This window comes from Lissotriton vulgaris, chromosome 3_1 (genome assembly GCF_964263255.1).
Source record: "Lissotriton vulgaris chromosome 3_1, aLisVul1.2, whole genome shotgun sequence".
Lineage (NCBI taxonomy): Eukaryota > Metazoa > Chordata > Amphibia > Caudata > Salamandridae > Lissotriton > Lissotriton vulgaris.
The window spans coordinates 116,925,119-116,941,934 of NC_141689.1; the positions used below are offsets into that span (position 1 = coordinate 116,925,119).

Below are 16,816 nucleotides of genomic sequence, written 5' to 3' on the forward strand. Positions count from 1 at the left end.
TAGCCTGTACAGTCTTTTTGGACCTTTCCTCTGAATTGGAAAATACCTGAATAAAAGGCTTTTCTTGGATTGGATCTATGGCGGCTATTTAATAAAAAAAAAAAAAAGTATTTATTTAGTGACAGCTGTTTTTTGTGTGCAGAAGATTAAAATGTTGGTGCAGTTTCAATAGGGAAGGCAGTTTAAAATAAACTGCATATTTACATTCCACATTATTCAGCCCCCATTTGTCACTGTCAATGCTTTGCCACTCAAAATTACTTTAGATACGTAAGTAACTAAGTAAGATAAGTAACTAAGTAAGTAACTAAGTAAGATAAGTAAGTGACGTAGGGAAGAGTTGAAGTAGGGGAGTAACTGCCTTAAGTTCTTTGGATCCTACCCTGTTGAGGAAGACGGCTTCCACCTCTGACGAAATAAACACGACTGTTGTGGTTGGCTTGACCCAGTGAAGGAATTGAATGCTCATGTGCTGACCGCCTCCAACTATGCTCGAAGGACGATTTAAAAATGATTTTCCTCTTTTAGTCATACAGCCATGAAGGTTTCTATCTTATTGTGAATCCACAGCCTTTCCTCGCTGGTATGACATCCTAGAAAAACGAAAAAGTGAGTCAGAAAAGGGGCCATTCATGATCTTTAAGTGAGTTTCCCTTCTCAGAGTTGCCAGGTCAGAGCTTTTGAGGGTAAATCTATTGCAGGACTACAGAAGAGCTTCTGAGGGTAAACCTACTGCAGGACTCCAGAACAGGTAAATTTGCAGAATCGTATTCCCTTATGGACTTGGCTGGACACTAAGAGCTCCCCATTATTAATCTCAGAGAAGTCCTGTCTGCGATCATATAGTAGATCTTCCTCCAACTTCTAAATAGTCTCCTCTAATGACCGGTCATATTTCCCCCCAAAAGGTCTTTGCAGTTGCTACTTTTAGGAGTGTTGCTGCTGTGGCACACACTTTACTTTCAGCATCCATCCTTCTGCTTCCTTGGAAACACGGATGTTTTAGGAGCCAATGGATGCATCTTCCAAACAGCAGACACAATGGCAGCCAGGCATGATGTTATGATTGAGAAAAACAGGACCCTACTCAGGAGGCTTATATCTCCGTAACATCTCCAGAGCTGCACATTTTGCAGCAAGAAGAATACAAAATCTGCTGTAAAGTTCTGCAAGGCTGGGAAGAAGTAACACAAGTCTTGAAGTAGAACTGGGTAAAAGAGTTTTGCTAATTGCAGATATTTAGCTTGCAGTAATTCCAGGGGAATATTCAACTTCAAAGGCCACTCGCACTAGGAAATCTGGAAGGCAATTATATCAACCACTGGGGAAATTCTCCAAGGGGAAGCTGGGAAGCCTCGTAAGGCGGAATCAGAGTGCATATCATTAGGCTTTCTGTGGAGCAATGGAGATGCCATTCTTTCTTATGTGTCTTAGTTAGGGTGCAACCAAAGGACGGTTTTGTATGAGGCTGTGATGGGGGACCGGGGTCTCTGGAGATACAATAAGTGAGACTGTAATGGAGGAGGATGCGCTGGAAATTCTATTGGCACAAGTGAGTGAATCATTAGTAAAGAGGCATTCTTTATCATGGAGGCACCCAGTGTGCCTCTGAAGAAATAGAGGTCTGGTCTTTGAAGAAATGTACACAGTTGGAAGGACGTCTGAACGGCGTCATTTACTGAAAAGACTACAGCCGGGATGACCAATGTTCACTGGAACTGCATTCACAATGAAGAAGAGGAACGCTCCGTATCATGTTTCTTCTGAAGTTTCAACCCCGTCGACAGAGCATGTTGGCATTCTACCTACCTTCAATGCTTTCTGGGAGTATCCCCAATGACTATGAAGGCTTAAATGTCTCCTCCCCTTCCTGGATCAGTTGTAGTGGATCGAACGGCCATAGTGAAAAGACACCCTGCCTGGAATCTTGCCACACTCCTCGTTTATCTCCTTAGATCGTAGGGCTCCCAGCCTTACTCTGGGGCAGATGCCTCACAGTCGTTAAGTGCCCTTCCTATTTTTTATTAAAAATAATACAATCCTTTGCGCTATGTGAGGCTAGTTGGCAAGATAAACACAAGTGCTGTGTATCTGATGCTGTTTTTATCTCCCCCCATGGGAGGGGCACGTCACAAAGGTTAGATTACCAACTTCAAAATGTCAAATCGGTTGAAAAATTCATGAGGATGTAAAAAGTCAAACAAAAATTAAAGAATTTGCCAAATTCGGAGAACAATACTCCGAGGAAACAGTAACGAAACCCACGGAGTGTTTAGAGATCCTACTAGCACAAGCCAGAAATAAAAATCACTGTGAGGCAACTGTCATCAAAAAGCCTCATGAGACGTCGAAGCTGCTGCATTCTCAAAGGAACCGTCTTTTGCGCTTTGGTATAGATCATGTATATCAGATTGCATTTTCCCTCATTTTCCATTCACATTTGTTGTGGTTCTTTCCCTTGCAGTCAAAGTTATAAATGCAGTTTTAAGTGTTGTTTATCTGATTTGAGAACTGAAAAATTCTCCAAAAATGAAAAATCTGCCCGAGATACACTATAATGGGGTATTATTTTATTATAACATAACGTCCCAAATTTAAATATACAAATGCCTCTGCCTCATAATGGAGAGGTAGGCGATGCAAACAGCAATATTCTAACATTTATGACTTTCAATGAAGATCCTACAATGCAGAAGATATGCTAGGAGATCTATTAATAAAATAAATCTGCAATTACAGCTACTGTGAAAAAGGATGGTTATAAATCCCTTTCTTCATAAGCTATTATAGCTGCAAGATCTGTCCTTAATATGATAATTGCAGACTTTATCTCACCAAGTAAAGGAGTATGGCAGAACTGCTTATGCTTGGCACTTAGATTACAGTTGTTTTGTTGATGCAAGACCATTTCAACTTGAAGGTCTCAGCGGTCTCTGTGAGGTTGCATCTTTGAGGATGTCCATACATTACACAAGCCTAGGCTTTAATATTGGTATTTTATGGAACCAGAACACCAAGCTCAATTATGGAAGGCTGGGTTGTAGGATCTGACCATGAAGTAAGGATAGAAGGTCCAGTAAACAGAACAGCGTGAGATCTTGCCAGGAGACCGTGACATCTTGAGCAGTTAGGATCATGTGTGTTCTGTAGTACATGAAATTGATCAGAACAGGAATAAGTGGAATCAGCGGAAAGATGCCAAGAAAGGTCTGTCCAACAGATCAAAAAGGCATTCCCTTCACTGCGAAAGAATTTGGACCTAGAGCTTTGGAATTTGTGGTTTAGTGAGGAGGTAGACAGGGCTAGCTGTGGGAGAAGACGTCAGAGAAGCCAGCACTTTGCTAAAGACCCGCGTGTAGTTGTAAGTACAAACAGCATACCTGCAAACTGATAGTTTTGAGACCGCCCAGTGAACCTCAGGAAATACCCGATTTGCAGAACAGAGGACAAGCCTGGAGATTCAGCAACACCAACAAATCACCCATGGGGGCCAACGAAACCTGGCCCAAGGACAGCATTTCGAATATTCCCTACTGAATAAAAAAAATATTAAGAGTTGGAGATCAGTTCTTCTTGGGCACCCAAAAATAAAGAGAATATAATAATTTGCTGCACTCTTCCAAAGTCACCAATATAGCCCTTTTTCAGCAGGACAAAAACTTTACCCTCCAAAAGCAAGGCATGAGCCAGAGTGCATGCTCATCCTGGTGGAAGGAGATCAGCCTGGAGGGAGTGATATGGCAGGAAGGGCATAACCCTTGCAGAGGAGCTGGATCACCCTGCATATCCATTGTGATGGTCTCCCAATTGGTGAAAAAAGTGGAGACCCTCAACCCCGCTGGAAGGTGGTGGTGTCGAGGGGGCAGTCAAAGACGTTTTTAAGGCAGCAGATCCAGCGTCTAATTTTGGGGGTTAATCGCTTTGATTCTTCTTGATGATGGTGTTGCTTACATCCACCCTTGCCACAAAAGGGTTAACTTAGTGGAAGAAGCTTGGACCAAGACTCTCCAGAAAGGATGCAGCGGCACAGGTTTTGATCACAGGATGCAGGCCTGGGTGGTCGAGAAATTTGTTGGATGACTGCCAAGCTCGAGGAGGATTTCTCTGAGGAAGCTAAAATAGGATCCCGTAATATTCACTTAAAGGAACAGAAGGCTGTGAAACTGCAGAGGAGGGTTGTAAGATTTCAGTCAAAATGTTATACCTGCCCTCAGTGATGGGCAGCTCAACTCTAACGCTGCTGCTGCTTTTTGCACCACCGAAGTGAACAAAGAGTTCTTCTGAAGGAGTTCTAGAGAAATAAAGGATGTCCCCTACATGAGGTATAACTAGGTCACTTGCAATTTTATGTCCATGTCAGTGAAACTCCGAGAGGAGATCAAGACTCACACTGATGAGGGATGGTGAAACAAGAACGAAGGCCTTCACATCCTGAGCGGGTGAGGTCACGGCTGGAATTGCGTAGCATCTGCTCGCAATGCCAGAGAGCTAAAGGGAGAGGGCAATGATTTCAGTTTCCATTAGAAGTTAAAGTTTAACAGTCATTGAAGTAAGAAGTGAAGATAGGGAAAGTCAGAAGATTTTCTACAACCTCAAAGTAGCAACACATTACAAACTTCTGTAATATCAACCGAGTGGTTATATTGTTCACAGGCTTACCACCAAACTTTTCATCATGAACACTAGGCATGAAAATACTTAGTAAAAACGTGAGATAACGTGCATCATTCCACTACATCATGAACTATCTCAGGAAGCACAGGAACTTCTGTTGCATCCTGTCAATAAAAAGCAGACAGGCTGACACATAAGAAAAGTAGTGAGTCAGGAAAAGAGGTATCGGTTTGATTTTGAGATTTGTATAGCGCATGGCTGCCCAGGGGCTTCCCCGCGCCGATGAGTGTTGTGTTAAGAGCAGATCCCATTAATGGTTTAGGGGAAACAGCCAGGTCTGAAGTTTTTTCCTGAAAGCCAGTTCAATTGGCAACGCTCTGATGTCCTGAGGGAGATTGTTTGTCAATCAAGTGTGCAAAGGATCTTCCTCCCCATCTTGATCTTTTGATTCTGGTCGCGTGGAGGTGGTGTAGATGGGAGGACCCAAGTAGTCTGGTGGGGGCGTGAGCAGATACCAAATTTCTGAGTTTTTCCAGGCCTTTGTTATTTACTGCCCTGTGAGTAATGCATAGGGATTTGAACTTGACTCTCGCTGGAATTGGCAGCCAATGGAGCTGTTTAAGGGGTTCTCTTACCGATACGTGGCTAGGGAGTGAGCCTTGCCGCCGCGTTCTGCAGTCAAGTCTCTTGATCACGTACTTTTTGAGAGCCTAGGTAAAGAGAATTACCATAGTCCAGACGTGAGACTATAAGGGAGTGCAGGACCGTTTGCCGTACCTGCTCTGGGATCAGCTCCAGTGTCTTCCTGAGCATTCTTAAAGAGCCCAAAGCAGATACCAGACAGTTTGTTTGCCTGTTGATTCATTGCAAGGGAGCTATCCAACCAGATACCTACATTTTTTATAACGGGTTTAGATCAGGTGGGTTTGCCAATTATACAGTGGCTTAGGTATGGCCATGTTAACTAATATCATTAGTTCGGTCTTCTCTCCATTCAATTTTAGGCAACAGTTCGACATCCAGTGCGAACATTGGTTCAGGCGGGAAACAAGTTGTTGGTTTCCATGGCTGGGGCCATTAGACAGAGACAATCAACTGGGTGTCGTCAGCATACGATACCCCTGACATGCCAAACTCCTGCATGGTGGAGGCAAGCTGTCTTCCATATATATTACATTTCTTAAATGCTTTCAGATAGAATTGCATAGTTTGTCAACCACTCTACATGTCTCATGAGCAATAACTCTGAGAGCAGCACAAATCAAACAGTAAGTTATTACCAAACCGAGAACAATAACACAATCTCCCTGAAGCACTGAAGCACTTTGGTGGTGCCTGAAGGAATCTGAATGTGTTCTTTTGGTCTAGGAAAGATGCCTCAAAAGCGCCATGGCTTTTTCTGATCAAGGAGTATGAAACTGATGCTTGCTATGGAGGCTTCCTAGAAAAATCATTAGAAGCAAAGCAATGTTACTAGTAGTCAGAGTCCCAGTACTTGAAGCGGACAAGAGTAACAGTCATATGCTGGGATCACATAAGGTTCACTTTTCAGTTCTGGGGAACGGTCATTTGTATTCTGTTCATCATAAGAGTGCTCTAAGAGGCCGGGTCGGTGTGGTTTGTGGTGTACACTATAGGAATACCGGCTAGCTGGCATACAGTTACAAGGCCTACAGGGAAAGGCTTGCCTGTTGGAAAGAAAATGGTTGTAAACCGGTAACTCAAACATATTATCAACATATTTAGGTCAGTAAGAACTAATTGTAACTTGAACTAATCCTTTCCAATAGCGATAAGAAATAAAGAATATCAGGGTTTTAGACATGAAAAGTAGTATAACATGTGACCAAGTACAGAGCATTGGCTCAGCCTCAGGAACAATCATATGTGGCAGGATCTCACAGACGACTGGAAATTTTACTGCATACATTCTAGTAATGGAAAGCTCACATATTCAACTACCAGCACTGGGCTACTGCAGAAACTAATGTCATTAGCTCGACCTTTTATTGCAGAGAATAAGCAATGTGCTGTTCTGACTCAGTACTAGCCATGTGGGTGCAACAGAAACAGTAAGATCAAGGTATTGCTCATGTCTGAAGTGGTAGCCAGTCCTTCTGTACTCAAGTCTAACAAAACACACAACTGACTGGTAAAAAAGGTCATTTAAAAATGTACAAATGTGGTTTTTAAGACATGCAGGATTACAATCTTGACAAAAAACAAGTCCCTGATCGCAGTGATATATGGTCTGTATTAATCCCAGTGAAAATTGGCTCAGACAAGAAATATCATTTTACCATACTCCACTAAAATAGACCTTCAGTGGCATGCAAGTTAAGGATGCAATGAAATGCGAAATTCAATACGAAAGCACTCCGGAGACAGCCAAGTTTGGGGAACACACAAGAGACAAGCAGACAGATAGTGAACCATATCAATATGAACAGACAGACAACAGAAGTCAGAAAAGCAGGCAAGAAAGCATGCAGATCGGTGAACCTACAGACACACGGAGGCAGTTTGGGCTAGCAAGACGAGTGCGGTTACTAAAGAAGGCAGAGAACGGGCAAGCCATCCCAGCACCTCATCCCAGTAGTTGTGGCTGCTGCGAAGCGGCTAGTGAAACGCAGAACCCTTGCTTTGCATCTGAGGCACACGAGTGGTCATCGATCAATGTCCAATATTAAATTGTGGGTATAACTTCCACTCTGCACTATAGACCCACAGCTTTCCGCAGCGTCACATCCTTCCACGGCCTTTCTTCTTCTTGCTCATGCTCTGCAATCATCTTATTGAGCAGGGATAGTATTTCCACCTCTTCTTCCCCCTGTGGATTTTTGCGCGGCAGACAGGCTGCTTCGCCTTTTCTGCAGCAGGGCTTTTCACCTGTCAGATCATCTCGCCTCCCAAAGGTATATTATCTTTACAGGCAAAAAAAAATTAACACTTCACAAGATCTATGCGTAGAACGTCTCATCTCGAAAGACAACCAGGGGCTTTTTGCTTGTGAATTTAAACACTCATTCAGATGACCAACGGTAAAATATATTTTTTTATTTAACTGCTTATGAGAAAGTTTTAGTTACAATACAATTTTCTTACATGTACGATTGAGAATTTTTCTAAATGCAGTAGAATTCTACAGAGCAATGAAACATGGAGAAAACTCTGTTTTTGTTGCTTATTTTCGTTTTTCAAGTCACTTTACATTTCTGTTCAAATATTAATCTCAGTGGTCAATATGTTAGTGTTAATTTTTGACTTTTAGCCAATGTAGGTTATGAACATGACGACAAAGTTAAGTAATAAAGACGTAAGGACGAAATAGTCATTTAAAATTATGCAGAATGGCTACTTTGGGTTCAAAGTAGATTTTCTTTTGATTCCTACAAGAAACTTCTCACATTTCCGTAATGTCTGCTCACTCTCACCAGGTCCACAAACCTAAGCGCAAAAGCTAAGCTCAAGTTTAACGCATTCCAGTGAGGAAGCTTCAAGTCAGCTGGAGTCCCCATATGGACAGGATCATCTTTCAATAAAACCAGTTCCTTTAAATGGTGCGGTGCCAATTGAAGCCAGAAAAGCGAGGTGCACATGCAACGAAGAAGCATGCCGCTTGACAATGAGATGACTGACCGGTGCAACAGCAATAAACATGCCATGGGCTTTCATGCTATGAGTCTGTGACAAAAAGGTTAATAAGAAACGAGCACAAATAAGCACCACCTTTTTAGGTTTCAGTCCACGCTGCATTCAGAAGGGTGGGAAAGATTAGACAGATTAGTTCAGATCAGTGTAGGATAAAGGTCATGGGCTCTGTTAGAAAATTGGCAGGGTGAGAGTTCAGCAAGTTATTGTTGCACACAAAGACAACGTTTTAAAATGAGTACTAACCACGTGGTAAAAGTTAGATTTGTTTTAAATAAAAATCTTTAATGGAAATTTAAAAGTAGCAAAGTAAGTTACTGGTTTAGGCTAGTGAGGTTTACACCACTAAGAGTGATATCAGTTTTAGAACGTACCAGTTCAACCAAAAACACTATCAAAGTGATTCTTACAAATGTCTAAGAAGATGTAGCTAAATCAGAGCAATTATGGACAATAGAAGAAAAATCCAACTTCAGATGTTTCTAAAAATATATGTTTGTCATTCGCGTTTTAATGGTTATAGAGAACCGGGTTCCTCCACTTCTAAGTGCACATTGCCTTATAACAAAATATTTCAAATGTATAGAGAGCACTCATGAAAGGAAGATACATTTCAAAGACTTACTATTTTTTAGGCATTTTTCCATTTTAATTTTTGAAAACATATCCTGTAGCATTAAAATATGTTTACTATTTTGCATACCTGCAGACTGTGCGCTATTTCAAGTGCATGTACTCATGTAAAATAGATACAATTATTAAAATAGCAATCAATAGCACGAACAAAAGAGAAGGAACTGTATGGCATAATTTTGATATCATCATCGTTTTAAGTTCGCCAGAGAAGCAGAATGTTTCCGAATAGCAATTTCACCAAAGTCAGCAGGTGATATGCATAGAAATTCAAGCTTCACAGAACAGTATTTGCAGTCCATGGCACAATCAGCAATAGTAAGTATTGTTCCAACGATAATATCTGAATTCTCCCAATATCTTACATCCTTTCTGGAAGAAAAACTAAAAATCGCATTCCATCATCAATCTCTGAACCAAACAAGCTTATGAATCTCATACTTGAACCAAAGGATTGACGTATCGGGGCAGACGTGTTCAAAAGCACGGATCCTGTGGTCCTCTTGGGCATTTTCAGCAAACATTCATCAGCCCCAGGTAATCAGGCTCATACAGTAATTTAATGCATTGAAGAACATTAAAGTAAGTTTACTGGACACCCTCAATACTTTAAACCCCACGACTGAGAAGGCTCAGAACAACCACCATCTCATCTTTTTACCAAAAAAACTACATTAGTTTCACATAGATATCCCAGAAAAATGCATCAGAGTTTACCCAGACTTGGGCAAAGAAGCTTTGTTAAAGACATGCTTGTCTCTGCAAAAGTGATACACCTTTCTGATAGAAAGAGGTGTCATTGGAATTATGATGTGCCATGACGTTATGCTGAGATGCTTTACCTTACGGAAGCTTTATACTTAAAACGATTGACTCATAAATATTAAGGTCTGGTATCCGTTATGAACTTGTCCAGGAAAAACTGAAATCTTTTCCATCCACTAATTAGCATAACTAGAAAGACTTAACCGACCTAGGCCTAGCCTTGAAACCGAATATTTGCAGATTCACTTACAAAAATAGACCTCACTACAGGCAATAAACCAACTCAGTAAAATACGGAACAAATGGAGGTATACCCTGCATTCACCGTAAGATTAGACCGTACCAGCTCTAGTCCCGCTGGCACATGCCCGGTCAGTTTGATACAAACTTTTGTTCTCAAGAACACTTTTTAATTATTGTATAACATACTGTATATTTTTATGTAATTATTTTGTGTGCACTGTCTAATAACTGAAAAAACTTTTTTACCTATGAAATGTAATAAATTCATGTTTCATTTTAATGTAAAATGTATGTCTCGTAGTATTTCAATTAGTTGTCACAAATCTAAATAACACTATCATCTAGTGAATATTGGGATTGTATGCTGATACTCAGTCCAGGTTCCTCAAATATATGAAATGTTTATTGATTCAATACTCTAGAGGTTTTTTGGTCGTTGTGCCGGCCAACTGTGCAGTGGGTATTAAAGTTCTTTATTGATCACTCTTACGGGAGTATTTGACTTTAGGGACAACCTTACTTTTTAAAAAAGTGTTACCCCAGGACCACTGCCTACTCCTAAACACATTTTCTTTACATTCATAAAGGAAAAAGGGGTCGCAATTGAACACACTTTCCCTTCCCTTCTGCGAACGGGTTACCACCACAGATCGGGAGCATACGTTCTTTCACTGTTTTGCAACTCCACTCGTGTTGCAAAACGTTGATGGATCTCAAACCTATTCACAATTTGAAGGGACACCAACAATTGCTCCCAGAATTGGGAATCTGTATCCATTGCAAATTCCAATGTGGGAATCAGTAAAAGTTTAAAGCCCCCCCAAAAGGCATTCGTTCACAAACCTACCAATTTGGGAATCACAGCACTTGTGGCCACAAGACAGGTTAGTCCATCAGGCTCCACATACTTGGAGCATGAAGCATCCACCTACTTCTCTTAAGCTAAATAATTCTAAATTCGCGGAGTGTGGTTAGAAGGACGAAATCCAGCTTCATTTTTATTATGACACCTTTACAATCAGCCAGTCAAACTACAGGTCCAACCACAATCTTGTTGAGGATTGATAAATGTAAAAGACTACTAACAAAAATGTTACCTTTCAAAGTATTAAAGCCAATGGATGATTTGAAACCAGACAGGCAGTCACTGATACCGGACTTTACAAAACAACTTACAAAAAATACAAAATCACTCCAGCAAAGCACGCCAGAATCTCAATTCAGACACAATGTATCACAAAAGGAAATGTTAAACACACATAAAAAACAACTCTGAATGTGAACTTTAGGACTGTATAAATGTTTAGATAAGAGCAGCTGCATCACCTCAAACCAACTCAATGGTGGTCAATTTTCTATTAGAATTTGGTATTAAAGATTTGGTAGCTACCTGAAGATAATAAAATCAGTAATTAAAATGGAGAATAAACATTAAATACAATAAATGATTCCATACATCACTATGCCAAAGCTAACGACTGCACATGAGTAAAGATTCTGTGCCTAATTACAAGTTTGGCAGTCCTTAGGGCCAACCACTGTATTACAGAGGAAGTATTCTTCTAAGGGAATCTGAGAGATATCACAAAGTTGCCAAGTTTGTTCTTATTGCATATTTGAGGTCACTCAGAGCCCCTTGGTGAAGAGAAAATCATAAAGAATCCCAATCCCAAAGAATCTTTTTCCAAATCCCTGTTTATCCTGTCATGCTTTGAAAGCTCCACATAAAACACTGGTTAACCCCATAGGAGTCTATTACAATCTCTTTAAATACGATTGCAAATCTTTTTCAATATTCAATACTTCTCATTTTTTTAACTGATGTTCTATTTACACTTTTTTAAAGCAATAACAATGACAATGGGGAGTTTGTGTATATATTCGAAGACCTCTACAACTTCAATAATTAGTACTAGGACGAAAGCCTCAGACAGACGCTTTGCATTGGGGTATACTGCAACCAAAATGTAAGCTTCCAAATCAAGATCAATCACAGTGCAAGCCACATAGAAGTGGAAAGTCGTTGGTCTATTTACAGGCACACAGCCAGCCAATCATGCGAGTTCCAGCAAGCTAGGGAGAGGTCAGCCACCCATTCGGACCAGGACATAACCAACAAATCCACGGATAAATAATTCTTTCACCATCTTCACACCATGACTAACAACCGCAATGTTTGCAGATAACACTACAACTACATCAGACATTAATTTGAACCATCGATCACTCAGTATTTTCGAAGGTATTTGGAACATTGTAGACTAATCTTGGTTGTATTACACTCATAAAAGTGACTGCAGGGCTATCCTGAAACACAAGACACTATATAAATCCCACTGAATGTGAATCATGAAAAGGGAGATGAAAAAGAGGCTTGTTTTGCAGTCTAGGACATATGAAAAGGTTCTCACAGATGTACTGCCAATTAAAGGTCACATCTAAGGGAGGGTAAAAAATGCTGATTAATAGGCCTTCGTTGCAAGATGAGAAAAAAGCATCCTGTTTCTTTGTGAGTCCAGGAGCTTCCCCTACCCTTGATGCACTCTACTGGCAGATATCTCAGACTGCCAGTTGTTTTTGCAGGACTTCGATATACTTTTTTTTTTTATATCTTATCCACTTTCCAGTACTCAAAATTACCCATCCGGGGAGATGGGAGGGTTCTTTATGACTTGCATGTAGATTCCTACTATACAGAACCAGGACCAACTGTTTATTGTGCATCACAGGATCTTCATCGATGGTCATAAAGACTAGAATAGCATAGAAAGCTAATGTCTTAATCCAGAGAGAATCTGCTGGACAGGAGGAAGAGAATGAGGATAAAAAACGAATAGAATTATATATTGACAAATATTTTCTAATTAAAGCGAGTTCTCATGGTTCCCTGACCCTTCCTAGCATCTGCCTGAGTGTTGGATTTAAGCAATAATGCCATGCAATTATGTTTATTGGTTTCCATATAGCTGCCTGACATAGGTCAGCAATTGATCTTTGTCTGATCCAAGCTATAGTAGCTAGTAGAGTGAGCCTTAGGCTTATGAGGCAGAGGCTTGGTTGCTCGTTTACAGCATTACGTAATACAGGAAAGTATCCATCTAGCAATAGATTGGTTGGTTGTACTAGGCCTTGTCTAATCTGACAGCTGTTAATGAAATGTTGTTTCTCGACAATCTCTTATCCATCTTATCTAGATACGAAGAACCATTCTAATATCCAGAGCAGTGTTTCCCAAACGTGTGGGTCGAGACTTACTAGTGTATAGTGAGTTGGTTTTGGTGGGACAAAGGTCCAAGTAAATGAATAAAGAGGGCTTTAACCCCTTGACCACGGCATAAATTCTGCTGCGGTGCTGGGGAATTAATGAGTTGGCGTGTTTCGGACGGCCCCGGCCGTCCTCCGCACATGCCCACTGTGACGTCGGACTGCCGGAGGCCTTCAGACGCACGCAACGGGTTAAATTCTGCTACCGTTCAAAGACAGAGGTTAAAGGTCAGGCTATATGTTCTGGCAGATTGCTGCTTATGTTTTTTAACACGGGCATTGGGCTTTATAAAATATTCTCACATTGCGGTCAAAGAAAGAAAAGCTAAGACAATCAACTCACAAACTTGCTGTGGTACACAAGTGTGAAAGGAAAGGCTCAATGAGGTCATTTTTTTGTAACACGCAACAAATTGTAAATACCGGTAAATAAACTGTAGGACACTCCGCAGTTATGAAAGCAAACATGAAGCACTTTTTCTGTAACTCTGAAGTCTGATGGAAACGAAAACTTTAATAGGACCAGAGCAAATCACACCACTTTACTGAGTGATGCAAACATTAAAAATATTCACTGAAGCTAGACTTCCACATCATTTGTACACGATAGTTTTATCAGTAAAACTGTATCTCTGCAAATTTAGGGGTCATTTCAATGGAAAATGTGCTGTCTGTAAATGTCAGTGCCATACCACAAAAAGGCTTTAGTTCTATTTTAAAAAAAAAATAGACTGCCTCATGCCATTTAAAACTAGATGAATCATGAATGTGTGTTCTAAATAAGGGTTGTAGCTCTAAAACTGCATGTGTTTAAGGATTAGGAAAGAAAGTAGGGAGAGTAAAACTCAGACTAATATGAAAGTCTGAAACTACCTGGGGGTGTGGGGTGGGGGGGGGAGGGGGGAGGAGAGTATAAAGTGTGGGGGGGAGGGGGGAGTATAAAGGGTGGATTCTCATTACAACGCTGTTAGAATGGAAAAAGGTGTGAGGCTTTATCACAGATTAGGCCTGCAATTTTCTTACTCTCCAAGCAGAGGTAATGGTCATTAAGAAAGTGGTCTTCCAGGAGAGATGATGCAAAGTAGACCTTGCATATGGTCTCAAAAGGTGAGCCTACCAAGTTTGGGGACGTTGGCAGTCAGGTTAACCTTTATTGATACAAATTTAAGTTTAGCTAAACTAAGCCAAAAAGGCAAAATCGCATATTTCTGACCAGTGATTTGATTGGTCCTTTATCTTGACACCAAATACAAAACCTTTACCCGTCTAAGAAATAAAAGCCTTGTTAAATGACGTTTTGCTTCTTTCCAGGGGGAGATTTAGAGGACCATACCGTCACTGCAGGAGCTATGCATCTAAATTCAATGATGCAGGGGTCAAGTGATACATTTGTTCCTGTATTTGGTCAGTAGGTCCGGTTTGGACATACATGTGGTTCTATGGACATTTGGAGAAGGTCAGGGTACCATCATAGTATGCGGATTCCCCGTTTGTCCCCTGCGGAAGCTAGTTCTGAAGAGCACTCTTGAGCAAGCTGTGCCTTCTGCACCACCATGCCAGGGGTGGTTTCGCTGCAGGGGTCAAGGTCATGTTGTGGTCATCGTTTTCTTTCTGACATTGTTGGTCCTCTAGACAATGCTGCACAAGAGCCTAGAAGCAAGAATATTTGTCTTGCTTTTGGTTTGGCGGTTGTACGCAGCTTGCAGAATTTTCCCTGGATAGAAAAATTATTATTACTTTCCTTCATGGTATCTAACTTTGTCCTCAGATAACACAGTCTTTGAACCGGTGCTGAAACTAATTTTTGAATGTTAACATGAAGGCCTAGGCAGTCTATTAGGTTTACTATTGTCAGGAAGGAAAATGCTACTTACCAGTATGCATCTGTCCTTGGCATGTAGAGCTGCAGAGCTATACACTATGCATAGATGGCCACCTAGTGTTGGGCCCGGATGTTTGCAGTTTGTTTTGTTGTAGAAAAGTCTTTGGAAATCACAGGATAGGGGACTCCTCCTTTGGATGATACTGCGCACGGGCATCGGCTCCATCCCCAGATTGTTTTTCGCCATTAGGGAAGTGATGGAGCTGTACAAGAGGTAGTGATGTCCATGTGATTTGTATCTAATTAAGAGAATACTGGAACAGATAAAGGTAGCCGGAGAGGCGGATGGGCGTGTGCAACTGCAGCTCTACATGCAAAGAACAGATGCATACTGGTAAGTAGCATTTTCCGTTCGAGGCATATGAGCTGCAGATTACACACTATGCATAGTTTGTATAGCAGTACCCACACCTAGCTGCAACCACCAGTATCTGTTGCAGTTGTTTGAAACCGTGTTTTTAGTACAGCCTGGCCCACAGTGGCTTGTTGTTTAGTTTGCACATCTACACAATAATGCTTTGTGAATGTGTGCGGTGTAAGCCATGTAGCTGCTCTGCATATATCATCTAGGGGAATGTTCCCCAAGAATGCAATTGAAGCCCCTATCTTCCTTGTTGAATGGGCTTTTGGAGGAATTGTTAACATACATTTGGCTTTCTGGTAACATTTTAGTATGCATTTAACAATCCACCTAGCGATCCCCGATTTTGATATGGGGTTGCCTTTATGTGGCAGTGAAAAAGACACAAAAAGTTGTTTTGTTTTACGAAGTTTGTGTCCTTTCGATATTGTACAGTAATGCTCTTTTGACATCTAAGGTGTGTAGAGCTCTTTCTGCGACTGTTTGAGGCTGCGAGAAAAATACGGGCAGCTCAACTGATTGATTTAGATGGTATGGTGAAATGACTTTAGGAAGGAATTTAGGATTAGTACAAAGAACCACTTTGTTATGATGCATTTGCAGAAAAGGTTGTTGAATGGTAAATGCTTGTAGTTCACTAATCCTTCTGAGAGAAGTAATTGCTACTAGGAAAGCTACTTTCCAGGTTAGGAATTGCAATTCACATTTAGGTAATGGTTCAAAGGGAGGACCCATTAATCTTGTAAGAACAATGTTTAAGTTCCACACTGGTGCTGGTGGCGTTCGGGGAGGAATTATTCTTTTGAGTCCTTCCATGAAAGCTTTTATAGCAGGAACTCTAAAAAGAGATAGATGTTGTCTATTTTGTAGGTATGCTGCAATGGCAGCAAGGTGTAGTCTGATAGACATATCGGCTAAATTACACTTTTGAAGGTGTAATAGATGTCCTATGATGTGTTGAATAGACACGTCTAAGGGATTTATTTGGTTGTTTTGGCAGTATATGACAAAGCGTTTCCACTTAGCAGCATAACATGCTCTAGTAGTGGGAGGTCTAGCTTTTTAAAGAAATTTCATACATTCTGGAGGAAGGTTGAGGTAACCAAACTTTGACCTCAGGAGCCAGATCACTAGGTTGAGCTGAGCTGGGTCCGGGTGTCTGATTTCTCCATGGTTCTGTGTTAATAGGCGTGGAGATAGGTTTCGTTTTTAGTGTGGTACTACAGACATCTGCAACAGCGTGGTGTACCACGGTTGTCTGGCCCAAGTTGAAGCGACTAGAATGAGCATCAGGGAATGTTGTTGTAGTTTGCGTACCACTAACGGAAGTAGTGGGAGAGGAGGAAAAGTGTACGCAAATAGTTTTGAGCAGTTCATCCATATCGTATTGCCTTTGGACAATG

General features: G+C 41.0%; 1 protein-coding gene across 11 annotated transcripts in view; it reads right to left on the reverse strand.

The window, feature by feature from the left end:
• Positions 1-16,816, reverse strand: part of DCTN1 (dynactin subunit 1) — a 624,416-nt gene that overhangs the window by 334,300 nt on the left and 273,300 nt on the right. For 5 of the 11 annotated variants that reach the window (XM_086960174.1, XM_086960172.1, XM_086960173.1 and 2 more), the window contains exon 5: positions 8,344-8,364. The exons of the other annotated variants lie outside the window; for them this stretch is intronic. In XM_086960174.1, the coding sequence (XP_086816300.1) occupies positions 8,344-8,364 (21 nt within the window). The remainder of the gene's footprint in view (positions 1-8,343; positions 8,365-16,816) is intronic. 11 annotated transcript variants of the gene reach the window in all.